Source organism: Mustela nigripes, chromosome 11 (genome assembly GCF_022355385.1).
Source record: "Mustela nigripes isolate SB6536 chromosome 11, MUSNIG.SB6536, whole genome shotgun sequence".
NCBI classification, from domain to species: domain Eukaryota; kingdom Metazoa; phylum Chordata; class Mammalia; order Carnivora; family Mustelidae; genus Mustela; species Mustela nigripes.
In genome coordinates this window covers 6,139,998-6,156,618 of record NC_081567.1, presented here as the reverse complement: position 1 = coordinate 6,156,618, position 16,621 = coordinate 6,139,998, and the positions used below count along the sequence as shown (strand labels likewise).

The window sequence follows — 16,621 nt, the reverse complement described above, 5'->3', positions numbered from 1 at the left end:
CCGGCTGGCGTGGCAACCACGTGAATTTGCGAGTCTTTCCGTCCTTAGCCTCTGCCTCATCAGCGGAGACGTGGCCAGGGGGCGGGGAGATGGGGGAGACCCTGGTGAAGACCCCGCTGTGCCCTCCCAGCCGGCCAGGCCCCTCCCGGGGAGTCCCCTCGCCCAGGGTCAGCCGCAGGCGGCCGGCGGCAGGTGCGGTGCGGGTCTTGCCAGACTCCCACCCTGACAGCTCTCGGGGCCGTGACACATGTTCTTCCGGCCTGGAACCCTTTTCCAAACACCCTGTCCCCTCCTGGCCAACTTCGGTTTCTAACGCAGGACGTGTCTCTTAGCTCTTTGCCCACAACCCCTGCCCCCACTGGAGGTGTCCGCGGGACTCCCAGCCCCGACCTGCGCTCCTGTCCTAGCGCCGGTCACACTGGATTCTGCCTCCGGGGGGTGGGGGGGGGTGGGGAGGAGGACATGTGTGCGAACACGGGAGCTCTTCCACGATCGAGTCTCCGGGGAGAAGCCTCAGCTACGGTTTGCGGGACTACCAGCCTTCCCGGCTGGAGGAGACACTGCGGGGCTGTCACCAGCCCTCCCATCTCGCCGTGGAGAAAAGCCCAGAGAACTGACCCGCACCCGAGTCAAAGTCTGACTGGTGGGCTCCAGCCCAACCTGCTGCTGCCAACGAGCCAAGGATGCTACCTATTCAGGAGGCTGGAGATTTTGCTACCCATCGCTAAAAGCATCCGGACAAATCCGAACACCTGAGGATTCCCTCCCTCCCCGTGAAAACCGAGCGTGTAAACTGTTGGTATTTGCTCTGCTGCGCACCTGCGTTCACGAGGCTCCGCGCGCACCTGTTGCGGGAGTGCAGGTGTGGGAGAAATGAGCTTCAGGCAAAGCACTGTGACCGCGCTCCATCTCGGGCCCCGTTAGCGAGTCTGACTCCTGGGAAGCACCGCCAGCCCCCCTCGCAGGCCTGGTGGTTGAGGGAAGACCGCCTCACACCGGGAAGCCCTGGCAGGGGTCCTGAGGGGGCACACAGTTCTCCAAGCCTGAAGTGAAGCGACTCCTTGAGTGAGGGGAACCCGGGGTTGGAAGGATTTCACTCCGGGTTCTGGAACAACTCAAAGAGCTCATTTCTTCCTGGAAACTGCTCCCACCCCCGGCCCTGGGGGGAAGATGCTGCCCTCCCCCTTCTCAGGTTTCCGAGGAAGGCGGCGACACCCCCAGGCTGACTCTTCTTCGGGGTGGGCGGAGTTGGAGGAGGGCAGTCCCTGGGGGCTGGTGCGATCTCCTCAGGTCCTCCAGGTTCTTTCTGGCTTTCAGTTCCTACCTCCTGGCGGCACTGGCCTTGCTGCCTCCTGGTCACAAGAGGGCAGCCACGCTCCAGACATCTGGACTCTGGACGCGGTGGGCGGGCCCCTGCAGTGGGGGAGAGGGGGGAGGAAAACCTTTCCGGAAACACCCAGTCTGAGCCCCTTCTGTTTCAGCTTGTGCCCCCCACCCCGCAACAAGGGGACCATGATTCTCTGTCGCTGAGAGCAAGGGACTGCCACCTGATCCCCGTGAGGAGGAAGAGGAGAAACCCCTATGTCTCCTCTCCCAGGCCATACCTGCTTGTGCGGTGGACAAAGCCCAGGAGGCCCAGAGCTCACTTAGCATCTCCTATCCTGGTGCCCCTGTTGCACACCCCCTTCCAAGCCACAGGGTTTTGTGCCAGTCTGATCGGACACTACAACCAAACCCCCCAAGGTATAGTTGGAAGTGTCCCCACAGGACTCGCCTGGGCTTGCTCACCAGGGGTCTCCACTCCCCGCCCTCGCCCAGCAGGGGGCGTGCTTAGCGGTTACTACTGGGGCCCTCTCCACCTTGGGTGGGGCTCGAACTCCGCAATCCCAAGATCAAGTCACTTACTCCACTGACTCAGCCAGCCAGCACCCCCCTTCCACCTCCCCCCCACGGACTTGTTTTGTCATCTTTAAAATGTGGCAGTGACAGTTCCAAACAACCCTGTAGGGTTGTTGGGAGTAGTTGACACCTATCAGTTGTGTACCTCGGTGCCTGGTCAAGGAGCTATACTCAGGTGGTGCATCAAAGGTGTGGCTACAGCACCCTTCTGGGCACCCGGGCAACCCTCCCACCCCGCCCCCCGGTGAATGACGGAAAGGTGGTGGCTATCCCACTTTTTTCTTTTTTTTTTTTTTTTTTCAGAGTGAGAGAGAGCACAAGCAGGGGGAGCGGGAGGGAGAGAGAGAACCTGAATCCCCCCCCACCTCCTCCTGATGCGGGACTTGACCCCAGGTCCCTGGGATCATGACCTGAGCCGAAGGCAGACACTTAACCGACTGAGCCACCCAGGCGCCCCTTTCCAACTTTCTCTGATCACGACCCACAGTGCCGGATATCGTGAACCCAGACACACCCCCACGTGTATCTGAAACCGAGGTATTGTGGCGCGTTCACTGCCACGCCAAATGTTCTTTTGTTTTTCGAATGCCAGTCATGACATACGAAATGGATTTTTGCAACCACGAATGGGCTCTGACCCTCAACTTGAAAAATGTTCTAGAACGTGTTTCCTTCCTTTTCCTGAATCGATCGTGTAGGTATTAGCTTCCTATTGCTGCTTTAGCAACTTGCCACAAACAGGACAGCTGCAAGCAACACAAAGGTATTCGCTTACGTTTCTGGAGGTCAAAGTCTCTGGCCTCGGTGGGCAGTGTGGCGTTCCTGCCGGAGGCTCCAGGGGAGAGCTTGTTTCCTTGTCTTTCTCGGTGGCCAGAGGCCGCCAGCCTTTTTTGGTCCCATGGCCGCATCTGACTCACCTGCCTGTCTCCCTCATAAAGATCCCTGGGACCACATCGGGCCCACCTGGATAACTTTAACTTAATTACATCGGCCAAGTTCACAGTTCTGGGATTAGGACATGGTCATCTTTGGGGGGACATTACTCTACCTACTGCACCCAGTGTTTAAATTATACATGTATAAAGAAATAACCTTATAATTCAGGTAACTGATCTACATGGGACCTGAGTCCACACGGGGTAGCTCACGGCTTGGGCACACTGCAGGCACCGAGGGAAACCCTGGTCCTCTACACCACTGCCTCCGGAGTTAGGGCACACGTGGGAGCTGTAAACCACTCGACTGATGGCCATTGAGCCAAACTGAAGAGTCGTCGAAGCAATCAATCTGGATTCAGAAGCTGAACTCAGCCTTTCTCTCTCAGAATATTCTGGAAAGAACTACTGGAGTTTTTTTTTTTTGGGGGGGGGCGGTTAGCAAGATCCTTTAGACACTGCTTCACACTGTTATTAAGGGTCTCCGGGGCCTATAAAAGGGCCAGTGCCAAGCCTGAAAGTGAATTTCGGCTTTACTGATTAGCTGAAATTACTAATCCTGTTTGTTTTTTTTAAGATTTTATTTGAGAAAGAGAAGGCAAGAGAGAGAGAGAGAAAGCACAAGCTGTGAGGGGAGGGACGGGGTAGGGGAGAGGGAGAAGCAGACTCCCTTTTAGGGAGCCCAATTCCGCTCAATCCCAGGACCCTGGGATCATGACCTGAGCTGAAGGCAGGCGCTTAACCCACTGAGCCACCCAGATGCCTCTACTGATCCCATCTCTACTGCCATTTTACAGCTGACGATATGGAGGCTCAGCCGTTACCTAGATCGCCCAAGGTCATACAGCTTGGCAGAACTATAACCTGACGTCAAAGCCCAAAGCCTTGAATCAAAGGGCTTTGGCAGTCACCCAGAGGCCCCCCCAGATTGATAGTTATTGTGGACCCGGGCCCAGAAGCACGGTGGGTTTCCAGGTGGATGGGTGAGAAATGACCCAAGTTAAAAAAAAAAAAAAACACAAAAAAATTCTGGCTAAGTCCTTGGAGGCAAAGTTGGAAACTTTTCTTTGTTGCCATTGTTGCTTTCATGGAATACAGCCTCTCTCTAAAAACCTCTGGGCTTCCTGGCCAAACCATGTGACTTAATGAAACAAAAAAGAAATTTTGAGCTAAATCCTGTTTAGGTGAGAACAGCCTCGCAGATGCCCGGGGGGCAAACACACACACACACAAAGGAGTTCCTGTCATTGGGATCCCGAGAAGAGGCTCCAGCAAACGGGAGGCAGGCCCACCAGGCTGCTGAGATTCTCTCCTGGAGGAAAGTAACGCTCCCCGTGAGACACCAGAAGGATAAAATCACTCGAGAATACATCATGATGTGCTCTGAGAAGCACGGTTACCGGTGTCCTAAAACCGGGGCTGTCTTCGAATCACAGTGAGGCAGGAGGCAGGGGAGGCTCGGGAGGCAAGTTGATTAAAGTCAAGTCATTTTGGGTTTAGGTCTTAACCTAAAGTCAGCAGGGCATAAAAAGCCACAAGATCCCTGTCCCTCTAGCAGTAAGAGCCACAGAGTTTGGACCCTCTCACCACTGCCCCCTGTGGGTAATTCTGTAACCCTAGGCAACGGGAAAACCGCCCGATGGAAATGATAAATCCAAAGTTAAAGAGTGAGCCCCTCCCTGTACAAGCAGCTAATTTTTAAAAACTTATCAAACCCCTTGTTAGAGGTAAAACGGCGGTGGTGGACGGGGGTCAGGGCCACTCCGTCTGGGAAGAGCGACTGCTACTCTGTCAACTTAACTGTGCACTCTTCTAGTCGTACACTTCATCTGGTCTCTAAATGGCTTGTTTCTTGAATTCTTTCTCACGCAAAGGCAAGAACTCTTGGTGGTGGGCCTCGACCGCTCCCCTTCTCCTGGGCCAGAGAGATCAGGAATATGGCTGTGCTCAAGGCTACTCTGTGTTTATTTCCTTTGCTAATTATTTACATTTGTACCTCTCAAGATTCTCAGCCTCGGAACATCAAACTTTGGTGAGAACAACTTAGTTTGGGCCCAGTAATGTCTAACGGAAACGGTAAGCTAACACGTCCCTCTCCGGGCACCGGGGTGGCCCTTCCTGCTGCCTCGAGCACACCCCGGCGCAGAGGCCGCGCTGCGAGGCTGGAAGGCAGCATTCAGGAAAGGCTGTTTTCTCAGAGGTGGTACAGGGTGCCTGGGTTTCAGAAACCCAGAATCCCAGAGTTTACCCTAAAACCTATTTTGCTAACAGAAATTTTTTTTAGTCCCTATCTTTCTAGCAGAAGTAGCGGAAGGAAACAAAACGAAAACCACATTCAGTACTTTTATTTAACTGTTGAGGCGACAATTGACGTATCTCCCACCCTCTCCTTTAAGTTAGTGTGACAATTTTCCATAATAAACTACTTAAAGAGAAGCTTTGGTCAAGAATGGAATGAAATAGCAAAAACAAAAACAAAATAACCCCGTATCACTGCTGCTTTTAAAAAACCAACACTGTCACCGATTATAGTCAAACAAAAACACACACACGGTATTTGCGCGAACGTGTCTTCAGTGTTTCCTTGCGGCTGGCTCTCCTCACCACCATGCACACGGCGGGGCTGTGTCAGCGCATGTGTCAGTTTGTCAGTCTGTCAGTTTGTCATGCTGGATCTGGGAGGCTCACTCAGCTTCACATTATCCGGAGGCCCTGGATGGAAGACTCTAAGGTCTGGAAAGGGCGGGAGAACACAGGGTTACGGAGGCTGGTCCGTCTCGGGGTCTTCCCCCAGCCCCCGTGCACCACACGGCTGCCCTCCTCCCCCGACTGTTGTGCAGGCCCCGCACCCCCAAATCTGGCCGAGCCCAGCTCTGAGGCCCCTCTCCCAGGCCGGGGCCCCTGCCAGCCCTCCACGCCCTTCGCTCCCGTGCTGGCCCCGAGCCACAGCATCTGGACGTGCTCCCGCCTGCGCAGGGCCCGCTTCCTCTCGGGGCATCGGTGCTGGCTGGTGAGGGCGCCGGCGGCCTGCTCCGTGCCTCTCACCACACCCCAGACGCCCTCGCGCCGGGCACTGCGCTGTCTGCACAGGCCACACGGCAGCGGATGCTCAAAGGTGGCCGGACTAGCGGACCCTGGCCCGGGACCTCGTAGTGAACACCCGAACCAAGTGCAGAGTGCGACTGCCCCGGGAGCGCATTCCCCGGGGGCCGCAGTGCCCAGGACGGAAAGAGGGGAAGGTAAAAATCGTGGGCAGTCGGGGAACTTCTCGAGGAAGAGAGTTTCTCTCTCGTAAGTATTTCAGAGACTTTCTTCCGGATTCTGTCTTTCACCCCACGGGGTGGGATCAAACATCATGGAAACGCCCAGGCAGGAGCAGCATTCTGTAAACACGGACCTGTTGCGGAGGTTAACGTCCAGAAGCGAAGCTCCCCGCGCCGCGCCCGGCAGCCCTCCTCTCTCCCCCCTGCCGCTCCCCTCCGGTTCCGCATCGCACCCACCACCGCCCCGGCCCCAAGCGAGAGGGGCAGAGACCCCGCATGTGCTCCTCACCACGCCCTTCCATCTGGCCTCCTAACTCTCTCTCCCGTCCGGAAGCTCGGGGCCACACCCGGGCCACCGCTGGAGGCCACATCCTCCTCACCTGCTCGCAGGACGCGACGGCCTCTGCCCGGAGCCCACGGCTGCCGGGACCACCCACACCTCACAGTCTCGCGCGCTCGGCGGCTCTGGACCAGCTCCTAGCTGTCTGCAGGCAAAGCCCAGCCGCCCCTCTCCGACCACGCCATGGCCCGTTTCCTAGTTCCAGCTTGAGCTTCCGGGGGACCCACACCACAGCCCAAAGCACTGGCGCAGCCTCACACCCGGCGCGTGCTCCGAGCTCAGCTGGTCTGCACCTGCTGCTCTCGCAGCTCGGGCGGCTCGGCCCCACCCTCGCGGGCCCCGAACTCCCAGCGCATCCGGAGATGCAGCTCAGGCCCATCTCCTCCGCAGGGCTGGCACTCACGCACCCTCCCCGCCTTCTCAGTGTAGAAACAGGCACTGGCTTCCCTTCCGGAGCTCCAGAGAACACTGCCCCTTCCACCAGACAAGCCCTCTGAGGGCTCTTTCACCCTAATATCCTCGGTGATACTAGTAACAGGCCTGGCACCCAACAAATATTTCATGAACGTTTGTTAGACTGATTAGTGTAAACCGTGAAAATATATCTACGTGGCTTAACATAACAGACTGGGGGCTCGACGCAGGGCCTACTAGAGAAAACACTCGAGTTTTCCTCCATGGACAAAATGGACATCTAGAACGATGTATCCCACCTCACTGGGAAAGTCTGCTTTTCTCCTCATGGCTTTCAGGTTTTAAGTTTCTTTTTTTTAAGGAAGCCGGACGCCCAATGTGGGGCTTGAACTCATGACCCCGAGATCAACAGTCGCTCTGCTGACTCAGCCAGCTACACGCCCAGACTCTCAGGTTTTAAAGACAACTACAATCCAATGTTCTCTGTTTCTGATGTGCCCTGGATGTGACATTTTGTCCCAAGAAATGAGAAACATTCTTGTCACAGGAAGTTTTAACGCAAACATGGTTTCTTCTGAAAAGCAGAAAATACCTTGAAATCCCAAATTGTCATGGCTCCATCGATGCCAGTAGTGCAAAATTTGCGACAATCTTGCTTGTCCACTTCATAAATAGACACTTGACTGAAAGAAAGCAAAAAGAGAAACCGTCAGGTATGTGGGGGGAGCAGGCCCCAATCTCCCTGACTAAATGGCCTATGGGCGTTTTAAGGCAACGAATTCCCCAATTCCTCAGTGTTAAGTTGTCCATCGATATTAGCTACAGCAATCAGAAGCAGAAAATACTGAAATGCATCTCACTCCCGGATGTCCAGAAAAGCCAAGACTGAAAAGGTAGGAAGGTGGACTGAGTGTTGGGACGCGGAGAGGCAGGACAAGCCAGGTCACGCAGCACGCATACCGTCTGGGAGCAGAGCGTAGGCAGGACCACAGCAATGACGAGAATGGAAACAATTCAAAACAACAACAAACCAGAGGCGGGGTGAAGCATGACTGAAACCCAGCTGGCTCCGAACAAAAACCCCCAAATCGCCCTCTGAGACAAGCAGGGCCTTTAAGTCAAGCTCTCACCCCGCATTTGAAATGAACCATTGTAAATGTGAGCAACACGCAGGCACCAGAAGATTCCAAGCAGGAAGCGCAGAGGAACAGATGAATGAAACAAGTTGTCTCAGCCTAAGTATCTGAAAAACTTTCGAGAAAATTCCATAGCTCAGAGAGTAATTTTCCTTTCTCCCGTGAAATGTCTAGAACATTCCCTCTGGGGAAGGAGATGGCAAAACTATGGCACACGTAGCCTGTTTCTATACAGCCTGTGACCTAAGAACAGCTTTAATGATTTTAGATGGTCACACAAAAAATTAAGACTATTATTTGGTTACATGAAAATTATTTGGAAATTCAAATTTCAGTGTCTGTAAGCTTTTACTGAGACACCCACGTGCATTTACATACGTATTGCCAAGGGCTTACACGCCATCACGGATGTCAGTAGTTGTGACAGAGGCTGGCTCAGAGCCAAAAATATTTACTCTCTGGTTCCTTATAGGAAAAGTTTGCTGACCCTTTGCTTAAGGACAAAGAGAACTTAATAACTGCAAATAAAGGCAAATCTGCCGATCTATCTGCAAGCCTTCTTATTTTTAACCAGGAACCCTGGAAGACGGAATGAGAGCTGCTTCCTTCCTGATACGCAGTCTACAGAGAAGCTTCAGAGAAATTCACAATAAATAACTTTGAAAGTCATTCAAGACAAAGAAACTTGAAGCATGAAAAGACTTCCTATGCCTTCAAGTTATTACTTTCCAGTAGAGCACAGACATTTCGGCCCATTTTAAATCCAGTGGCCCACTCCACTGAACATGACAAGCGTGACCTACGTTCAAAAATTCTCTCAAAGGCAAAGTCTAGAGGTTTCCATTCTTGTTCCCGCCATCATCACCACAATGAAAGTCTCTCAAGACAAAAGGTCTATTAAAAAAGAGAAAATCTTATGGGACCTAAACTCTGACCACTGTCAGTGAAAATATCGAGAACAGACTACCTCTCTCCTCTAGATTTAGGAAAAAAACAAGCTTCCTGGGTTGGGGAGGGGGGGAATGACAAACAGTTCATAGGCACCTGATGAAAAACTGAAGTCAAGAAACTCCTTGGTTTGGCCACATGATATCAAAGAATTCCATTTAATTAAATGATCTTCTTACTGGTATATATCACCTGAAATCCATGGTTGAAACGACAGCTGGAATTAGCTTTCTAAGCAGTGTATAACGAGCCTTCCGTCATCCGTTCACCGCCAGGGGACCATAACATTCAGGAAGGTTTCGTTTTGTTCTCAATCAGGGTTGGAGAAAGCGAGCCCTAGGCGAGGCTCCACCGAAAGACTCGCCAGCTTACTGTCGCCGGGGAGGCTCAGCGCTGCTCACAGGGGATGCCAAGTACCAGCCGCACCTCAAAGGACAGAATGCCTAGGAGGGGGCGGCTCACTCTGTCCCAAGCTGAGAGTAAGAGCCCGCAGTCGGGGAGCTACAGACTTCCCTCTGCTCCTGCTCCCGAAGCAATGTGTGGGCACACAGCACGCACAACTTGCCTAGGGACCCAGTCAGGAAACAAGCAGAGGAAGACGGGCATCTTTGTCACCAAACACTTCTCCCTGTGGTCAGGGCCCTGGCTAAAGGTGGCTCCCAGGGGCCCCAGGCAGCGGGGCGGCACGTACGTGATGCTATTCTGGTGCAGCGTCTCCAAGGCTGTGTTGCGGTCCTCGGTCGTGGCCCTCTTGTCCATGTTGCGGAAGCGTTCCATGGCAGACATGTTGCGCTGAATGCTCTGTTTTGGAATGTCTAGTTTGGAGACGAAGGTCAAGCAGCCACGGTCATCGTAGTTAAAGAGCATTGGGCAGCAGTCATGGCCCTGAAACGAGGTCTCAGTCAGGAGTCGGGGAGTACGATGCCCACCCACCGACCCCTGGGCAGAACGTGCACGCCAGGGGCATCTCCCACTCTGCAAGGCTGGCTCATCTACAAGGCTGTTCTGGTTCACGCCAGTGCGCCAAGTCACAGAGCACGCCCCGTTCCTGTTCTGGAGAACTAAACACAGTGTACTACAAGGGAGAATGGAGAATTACTTACCGCGGCTACAACGCTATTCTCGGAGACGAATGACACACTCAGGAGGGGCAGGAACTCCGTTTTCAGAGTTGAGACCCTGAACACAAGAACAATTGTTAAACTGAGATGGGAACTGACCACGCAGCTTCTTTATAGACACAGCAGATGAAAAGGACCCATTTTCACAAGGGCTCGTGCGGTGCAAATGAACACGTATGCCTACCAGGAGCCCCATGACCTGGACTTTGGGGAATCCCAAGCATGACACGGCCCTGGGGTCACTGTAGAAAGAGTGCTCTGGCCCTCTCTGGCCCACGCCCTGCTCTGAGTCCCGCCCCCTCACCCCATGACAAACTGGTCCCCAGGGAGTCCTCCTTCTTTCCTGGCTCTGCTTTTGCTCCCACACCCTTTACAAACATGCTGTCTTTTGCCTGTCCACCAAAATCCACCCCGGTCTCTGACGCTCAGCTCATCTGATCATCTCCATGAAGCTTTCCTGGACCTCTTCAGCCTGAAGTGGCTTCTCCTCCGACCACCTAGCACTCTGGGTGTCACGGTCACTCATGACTGAATGCCTTGTCCCCCCTTCCTCGCCTTGCCTGTGCTCACTGTGGGCTCCAGAGGTTGGGCACAAACATCTAGGAGACTCCCTTCTCTTCTCTGCCGGGCTCTGGGGGAGGAGCTGGGGCCACCAGTGAATACGCATCTTGGCTGGCCAGGAGCTCCCAGACAGAAGAGCTGGGGAAGGTGTGTGTGTACCCATATACTTAGTACGTTATCTGCCAGCACCTGGCCAAGAGGCCACACACACACGGCAGGCAAACATAGTGGTCGATGACTTAGGATCGCGGAACTTCATGTAGAAGATGATGCGTTTTGAAAACTATATCTCAGGGGAGCCCACCCCCACCCACCCATACCCCAATACCACTGGAACTTAATTAAAGGCCTAGCACCTCATTTTAAGGCCTTGGCTCCTTTCACACGTAATATTTATGCTTGAGAAGGGGAAGCGTAGAGGATATGACCTGACTTGCAGGACCAGAAAAGCCAAATCATAAATCAATATGAGGGCAGACGGGGGCTGTAAGAAGCATGTGCTAAGAGATTATTATGCATTATAATAAATTATATCCAAATCAAATAACCATGACATCAAAACTGAATGACAGAAAAATTACTGTACAAAATGTACAGCATAATCCCATTTGTGTTCAAAATGAAAAGATATGTTAAGTGCCTATACTTGTACAGAAATCTGGAAGATTACACCATTTATTATGATGTTAAAAAAAAGTAAATAAAATAAACCCAACTCAATCCAGTTATCAGGAAAATATCATCTCTGACATGTCACTTTGTAGTCACTGTGAGGCAGAGGGAGGCAGAGACACCTGATGTGACCAGTTCTCAGCACACAGGTTGACAAGTTAGGAACCTTTTAAGGTGCATAACCTTTCGCTGCCAATGGAAAAGGATTCACCAGGAGAGAACAAAGATTCCTATTAAAGGGAAAGAATTTCATTCATTGTCTCTCTTCCTCCAGCATATGATGAGCAGATATAAATTCTGATGTGTTTAAAAAAAAAAAATTCTGACGTGTGACAAGATGCCTCGTGCTCTTTGAACGCTATCCGGGTGCCTCCCTCACAAATGAGTCATTGCAATTCAAGTTCTTCTGGCACACTCCAGAGGAACTGGTATCAGGGTTTTATGTATTACTGAATGGAATTCCAAATTAATGGAGTCACTGCTCACGGACTACACACAGTAAGGACTTTATCTCCTACTTGACTGCTGGATGACAGGGACCTGCTGTGAGGGAGTCACACTAACAGACCAAAGTGACATTCCGAAGGAACTCTCATTAGCGGCAAACCAGGAGCGTCCCTCAAAGAAACCACCACACCGCACCACCTCCATGAAGAAGTGTTTCTGGAAGTGAGCTCTAACTCTTTTTTTTTTTTTTTTAAAGATTTATTTATTTGTTTGACAGACAGAGATCACAAGTAGGCAGAGAGGCAGGCAGAGGGAGGGGGGAAGCAGGCTCCCTGCTGAGCAGAGAGCCCAATGCAGCACTCGATCCCAGGACCCCCGGAATCATGACCTGAGCCAAAGGCAGAGGCTTTAACCCACTGAGCCACCCAGGCGCCCCTGAGCTCTAACTCTTTAAAAAGTTTCCCCAAACGGACAATCTGAATGTGTATCGGTGACTTTCAAGGCGGCCCTGCAGTTCTGGGCCACATTTTTAAGCTCACATCCTGCGTTTACCTCCAGGGAAGGACGGCCTTAGCCCAGCTGGTGAGAGACCCCAAACCACTCCCTAACTCCAAGCGAAAGGCAAATACTCACTGCACGCTTTTTGAGGCGTCAGCAACGGACACGGTGCTGTCATGGCTGACCCAGGCCAGGCGGCTCCCGCTGGCAGAGAAGCTGACCCCATGCACCCAGCCGCCGGTGCCGCTGCCCCCGAACTCTGACATCAGCTGACCAAAAGGCATCTTGCTGCCCCAGGGCGTACTGGCTGGCTTTTCGTCCACTTCTTTAATGTAGGCAGAAAACACTCTACAGTTTAGGGGCAGGAAAGAAGGAAAAAGGTCAATGAAAATTTATGTATACAGAAACAGGCCACGGGCAGCTGCTCTAAGGTGTCTCAGAATGCAGAGATTGAGCCTTAAAAAGTAAAACATGACAAAGTCACATCCACAAAACTCTTAAGATTTGGTTCTTTTTTTTTTTTTTAAAAGGTTTTATTTATTTGACACAGAGAGAGAGAGATCACAAGTAGGCAGAGAGGCAGGCAGAGAGAGAGGGGGAAGCAGACTTCCTGCCAAGCAGAGAACCTGATGCGGGGCTCGATCCCAAGACCCTGAGACCATGGCCCGAGCTGAAGGCAGAGGCTTAACCCACTGAGCCACTCAGGCGCTCCACTAAGACTTGGTTCTAAGGGCCGCCTGCAGGCCCATCTGAGTCTGGCCAAATGCAATCAATCGGAGGGTACACGAGGAGACCTATGGTGCCCTAGGGGTGCAGTTCTAGAAGTTCTAAAAGAAGGACAAAAGTCCTCTCCCTGAGCCCACGTTCTCGGGGAGGATCTTGCTGTCCCGCCCCTCCCTTGCATGCGGCTGACCTTGCTAAGTGAGCACAGCATTCTTTCCTGTCTACTTCACTATCATTTTCAACACAGTATTCCAGGAAGCCCACAGGCCAAACAGGAGAAGAAACTATGTGCCACACTGCAATAAACCGATGGCATTAACCCATTTAAACAAAGGGACATCCAAAGAGGAAGCCAAGGGAAGCCAGTGAGAGTGGGCAGGCTCTCACTCAGGCCATCATGCTGTTGGGGCTCACTGTCCAGTCTCTGTGACCGGTCTGGGGTGAAGGAGGGTCTCCTTTACGGCCAGCTGTCAGTAGTCTCTCCCTCCTGAATTCCAAGAAGCTGTGTATGAGGAGGTCTGGATGCAGAATCCGGAAAAAGGAGGGAGAAAGAGCCGCTGGGAATGCACCACTAATTCTACATCCTGGAGCTTCTCTCAAGAGCCTCTGGACCTAAAGACTCCTAAAAGTGATCTGAGATATTTGCCCTGAAATGACCATGACAGCAGCAGCTCTGGGGAGTGGAGGGGCACAGTGAGTTATCTGTTCGAGGACATGACCTTGGAATCTCTGGGCTTCACTTTCTTGCATTTGAACACAGCTGACACACAGTATTAGCCGAGTTTCAGGTGTACAGCATAGTGATTCAACTTCTCTACACCGTACACCACACTCGCTGCAAGTGTAGCTGCCACCTGTCATCGTACGAGGCTCTGGCCATGTCCCTATGTTCCATGTCATCCTTGTGACTTACTCTGTCACTGGAAGCCTGTACCTCCCACTCCTCTTCACCCATTTTGCCCATCCCCTTAACCCTCCGTCTCTCTGGCACCCGTCAGTCTGTCCTCTGTGTTTATGAGACTCAGAACCACTGGGCCTTAAGTCAGCATCACAACGGCCACTGCTCTCGTCCTCAGACGCTGGGACAGAACGGGCGGTTCTCATTCGTGAACTCAAGAGCGTGAATTCAACAGGACACAGGACCACAGGTCAAAGTGAAGTTCATTTCTGTAAATCAGTACTATCAAAAGAATTAGCAACCTATTTCCAGATTTTGTAGATACAGTCTAATAATTCAAGCGGTACGGATCATTAAGTTCCATTCTTCAAGGGAATCAGAAGGACTCTGGGTGACATATCAGACAATGAAACTGAAACTCCTAAATTCTCCTAAAGAATGTCTATGCTGTTACACTGGTTCTTTTTTTTTAAGATTTTTAAAAATTTTTATTTATTTGACAGAGATCACAAGTAGGCAGAAAGGCAGGCGGAGAAAAGGGGGAAGCAGACTCCTCATGGAGCAGACAGCCCGATGTGGGGCTCGATTCCAGGACCCTGAGATCATGACCTGAGCCAAAGGCAGAGGCTCAACCTGCTGAGCCACCCAGGCGCCCTACACTGGCTCTTAAGCAGAAGAACCAATCTTTTCCCAAAGAGTGCCTTGATGCTGCTGTATCCCCACTCCACATGCAAATTCCCACACACATCTTTAAAAAAAAATAAAAACAAAAAAAACAAAAAAAACCACCCAAACCCTTGGATATTCTTGGATATAAATCACTAGCCAGGTTTTCTGGAAATTCTCCAAATAGCCTACTAAAGAAAGATGCAACCCATTTCCCAACCCACCATACTGTCAATGTGAAGTAACACTTATATGCTTTTCTTTTGGATAAGGGAAAAAAAGCCTTCTTGGTAAAGAATAACTGTAAAAAGCAATTACACTGTATGATCCTTAAAGCTCTTAGCAAAGCGGCTGTGTTTCTTCCAGTCTCATGCTAACAACAAATAAGAAGCTTGAACCCAAAAGGAAGAACATAGTAATAGCTCAGCAGAGCACTTTCAGCTGTCTTGTTCATCTCAGCTTCAGCCTGGAATTTGATGAGTCTCTGCCTGGGTTATGAAATGAGAAATAACACCGGAGTCCAAGGGCCACTACACCTCTGCTCCAAACACGATGTTCCGCCTACGGAAAACCTCCCCGGCCCCACCTGTGCGCCCCACTCCTCCTGCACCTCCAAGTCCACTCCCCACCCCCTGAGACTTCTGTGTTCGCTTTCCTAGATCACAAGCTCCTTCCATCTCTGAGTCCCTCCTGGTGCTTAGCACAGTACCCTCCTGGTGCTTAGCACAGTACCTTGCAAAGAAGAGGAACCTGAAAAATATCTGAAAGACGAACAAGGAACAGATCAATTCTACCAGTTCTCGTGGGTTCCCACCTGCATTTGAAATCGCAGGATCCTGCTGCCAGCAAGACATTGTTGGGATGCCAATCCAAGCTGAGGACCGTGGAGCGAATCGGCTTTTTAATGTGCTTGCTTACCCACCTACAAAAGGAGAAAATCCATTTCAGTTTATTCACACATCGAGCAATAGTTCCCACAGGGCCTCTCAAAGGTGTGTCAGGTGATACACATGTGGAGACCAGGTCCTCTGCCAAGAGAGGAAGAAGAGCCATAAATAGTCCTTTCTGTTCTTTTAGGCCTCGACGTTCTCTTATCACAGTAGTCAGTTCTGAGCCTTCCGGCAATGAGGGGATCCCCATGAGTAACTATATTTACGGATGAACTCTGGATACTGCCCACAGAGTTTCAGATTACACCTAACTTTAATCTTTAAAATAAAATCTGGGGTTTGAAATTACTTAAATTTTTATTACAAATACTCAGTGACCTGTTATTTCATCTTGGGTTAAGTTTGGCTGGCAAAATAGCTCAATTTCCTTTCTACGTCTCTATGAAGCAGCAAATTATTATTAGTATTAGTATTTATGTATTTTTTTTCCAGAAAAATCACAACCAAGAAATTCACAATCTCCTGTTAGAGGTTCTAATTCTCTAACTCCGCTCGAAAAGTTTATTTATGTCTGAGATCAGTCATTATTCTGGCTTCGCTAATTCAATTTCTGCCCCTAAACTGCTGCTTAAAAACCAATCATGCTGTGCTTTTTAAGAACCGAGAGACTTTGGGGCGCCTGGGTGGCTCAGTGGGTTAAAGCCTCTGCCTTTGGCTCAGGTCATGATCCTAGGATCCTGGGATCGAGCCCCGCTTCAGGCTCTCTTCTCAGCGGAGAGCCTGCTTCCTCCTCTCTCTCTCTGCCTTCCTTTTTACCTACATGTGATCTCTGTCAAATAAATAAATAAATCTTAAAAAAAAAAAAGAAAAAAAAAGAGCCAAGAAACTTAATATCAAGCTGAATGCCCATCCTTGAATGCCAAATTACTCTTCCACAGAATCTCTTAGGAACCGATCTAAAAAATTTCCTTCTGAAAAACAGACAGTATTCTGACTTGCTTATAATGGGGTTATTTTAAAGGCTTTTAGAGATTGTTTTATTCACATCACTCCAGTGAAATGTTGTTCTACAGCTGAGAAACTTCCCTGGACACACAGCTTGTTCAAGTGACAATACCTTGTACTACAGAACAGCCCAATCTCTCTATATTTGAGACTATTTTTCAATGAATAAAAATGTGAGCAAACTCTGAGGTTGAACATTACCTAG

At 51.0% G+C, this 16,621-nt stretch overlaps 1 protein-coding gene across 1 annotated transcript in view; it reads right to left on the bottom strand.

The window, feature by feature from the left end:
• Nucleotides 1-5,163: 5,163 nt before the first annotated feature.
• The window catches only part of ARPC1A (actin related protein 2/3 complex subunit 1A), a 30,461-nt gene continuing 19,003 nt past the window's right edge, over nt 5,164-16,621 (bottom strand). The window contains exons 5-10 of the mRNA XM_059414433.1: nt 15,336-15,443; nt 12,370-12,582; nt 10,039-10,114; nt 9,627-9,820; nt 7,444-7,534; nt 5,164-5,567 (exon numbers count right to left, since the gene is read on the bottom strand). Coding sequence (XP_059270416.1) covers nt 5,529-5,567; nt 7,444-7,534; nt 9,627-9,820; nt 10,039-10,114; nt 12,370-12,582; nt 15,336-15,443 — 721 coding nt within the window. The 3' untranslated portion in view covers nt 5,164-5,528. The remainder of the gene's footprint in view (nt 5,568-7,443; nt 7,535-9,626; nt 9,821-10,038; nt 10,115-12,369; nt 12,583-15,335; nt 15,444-16,621) is intronic.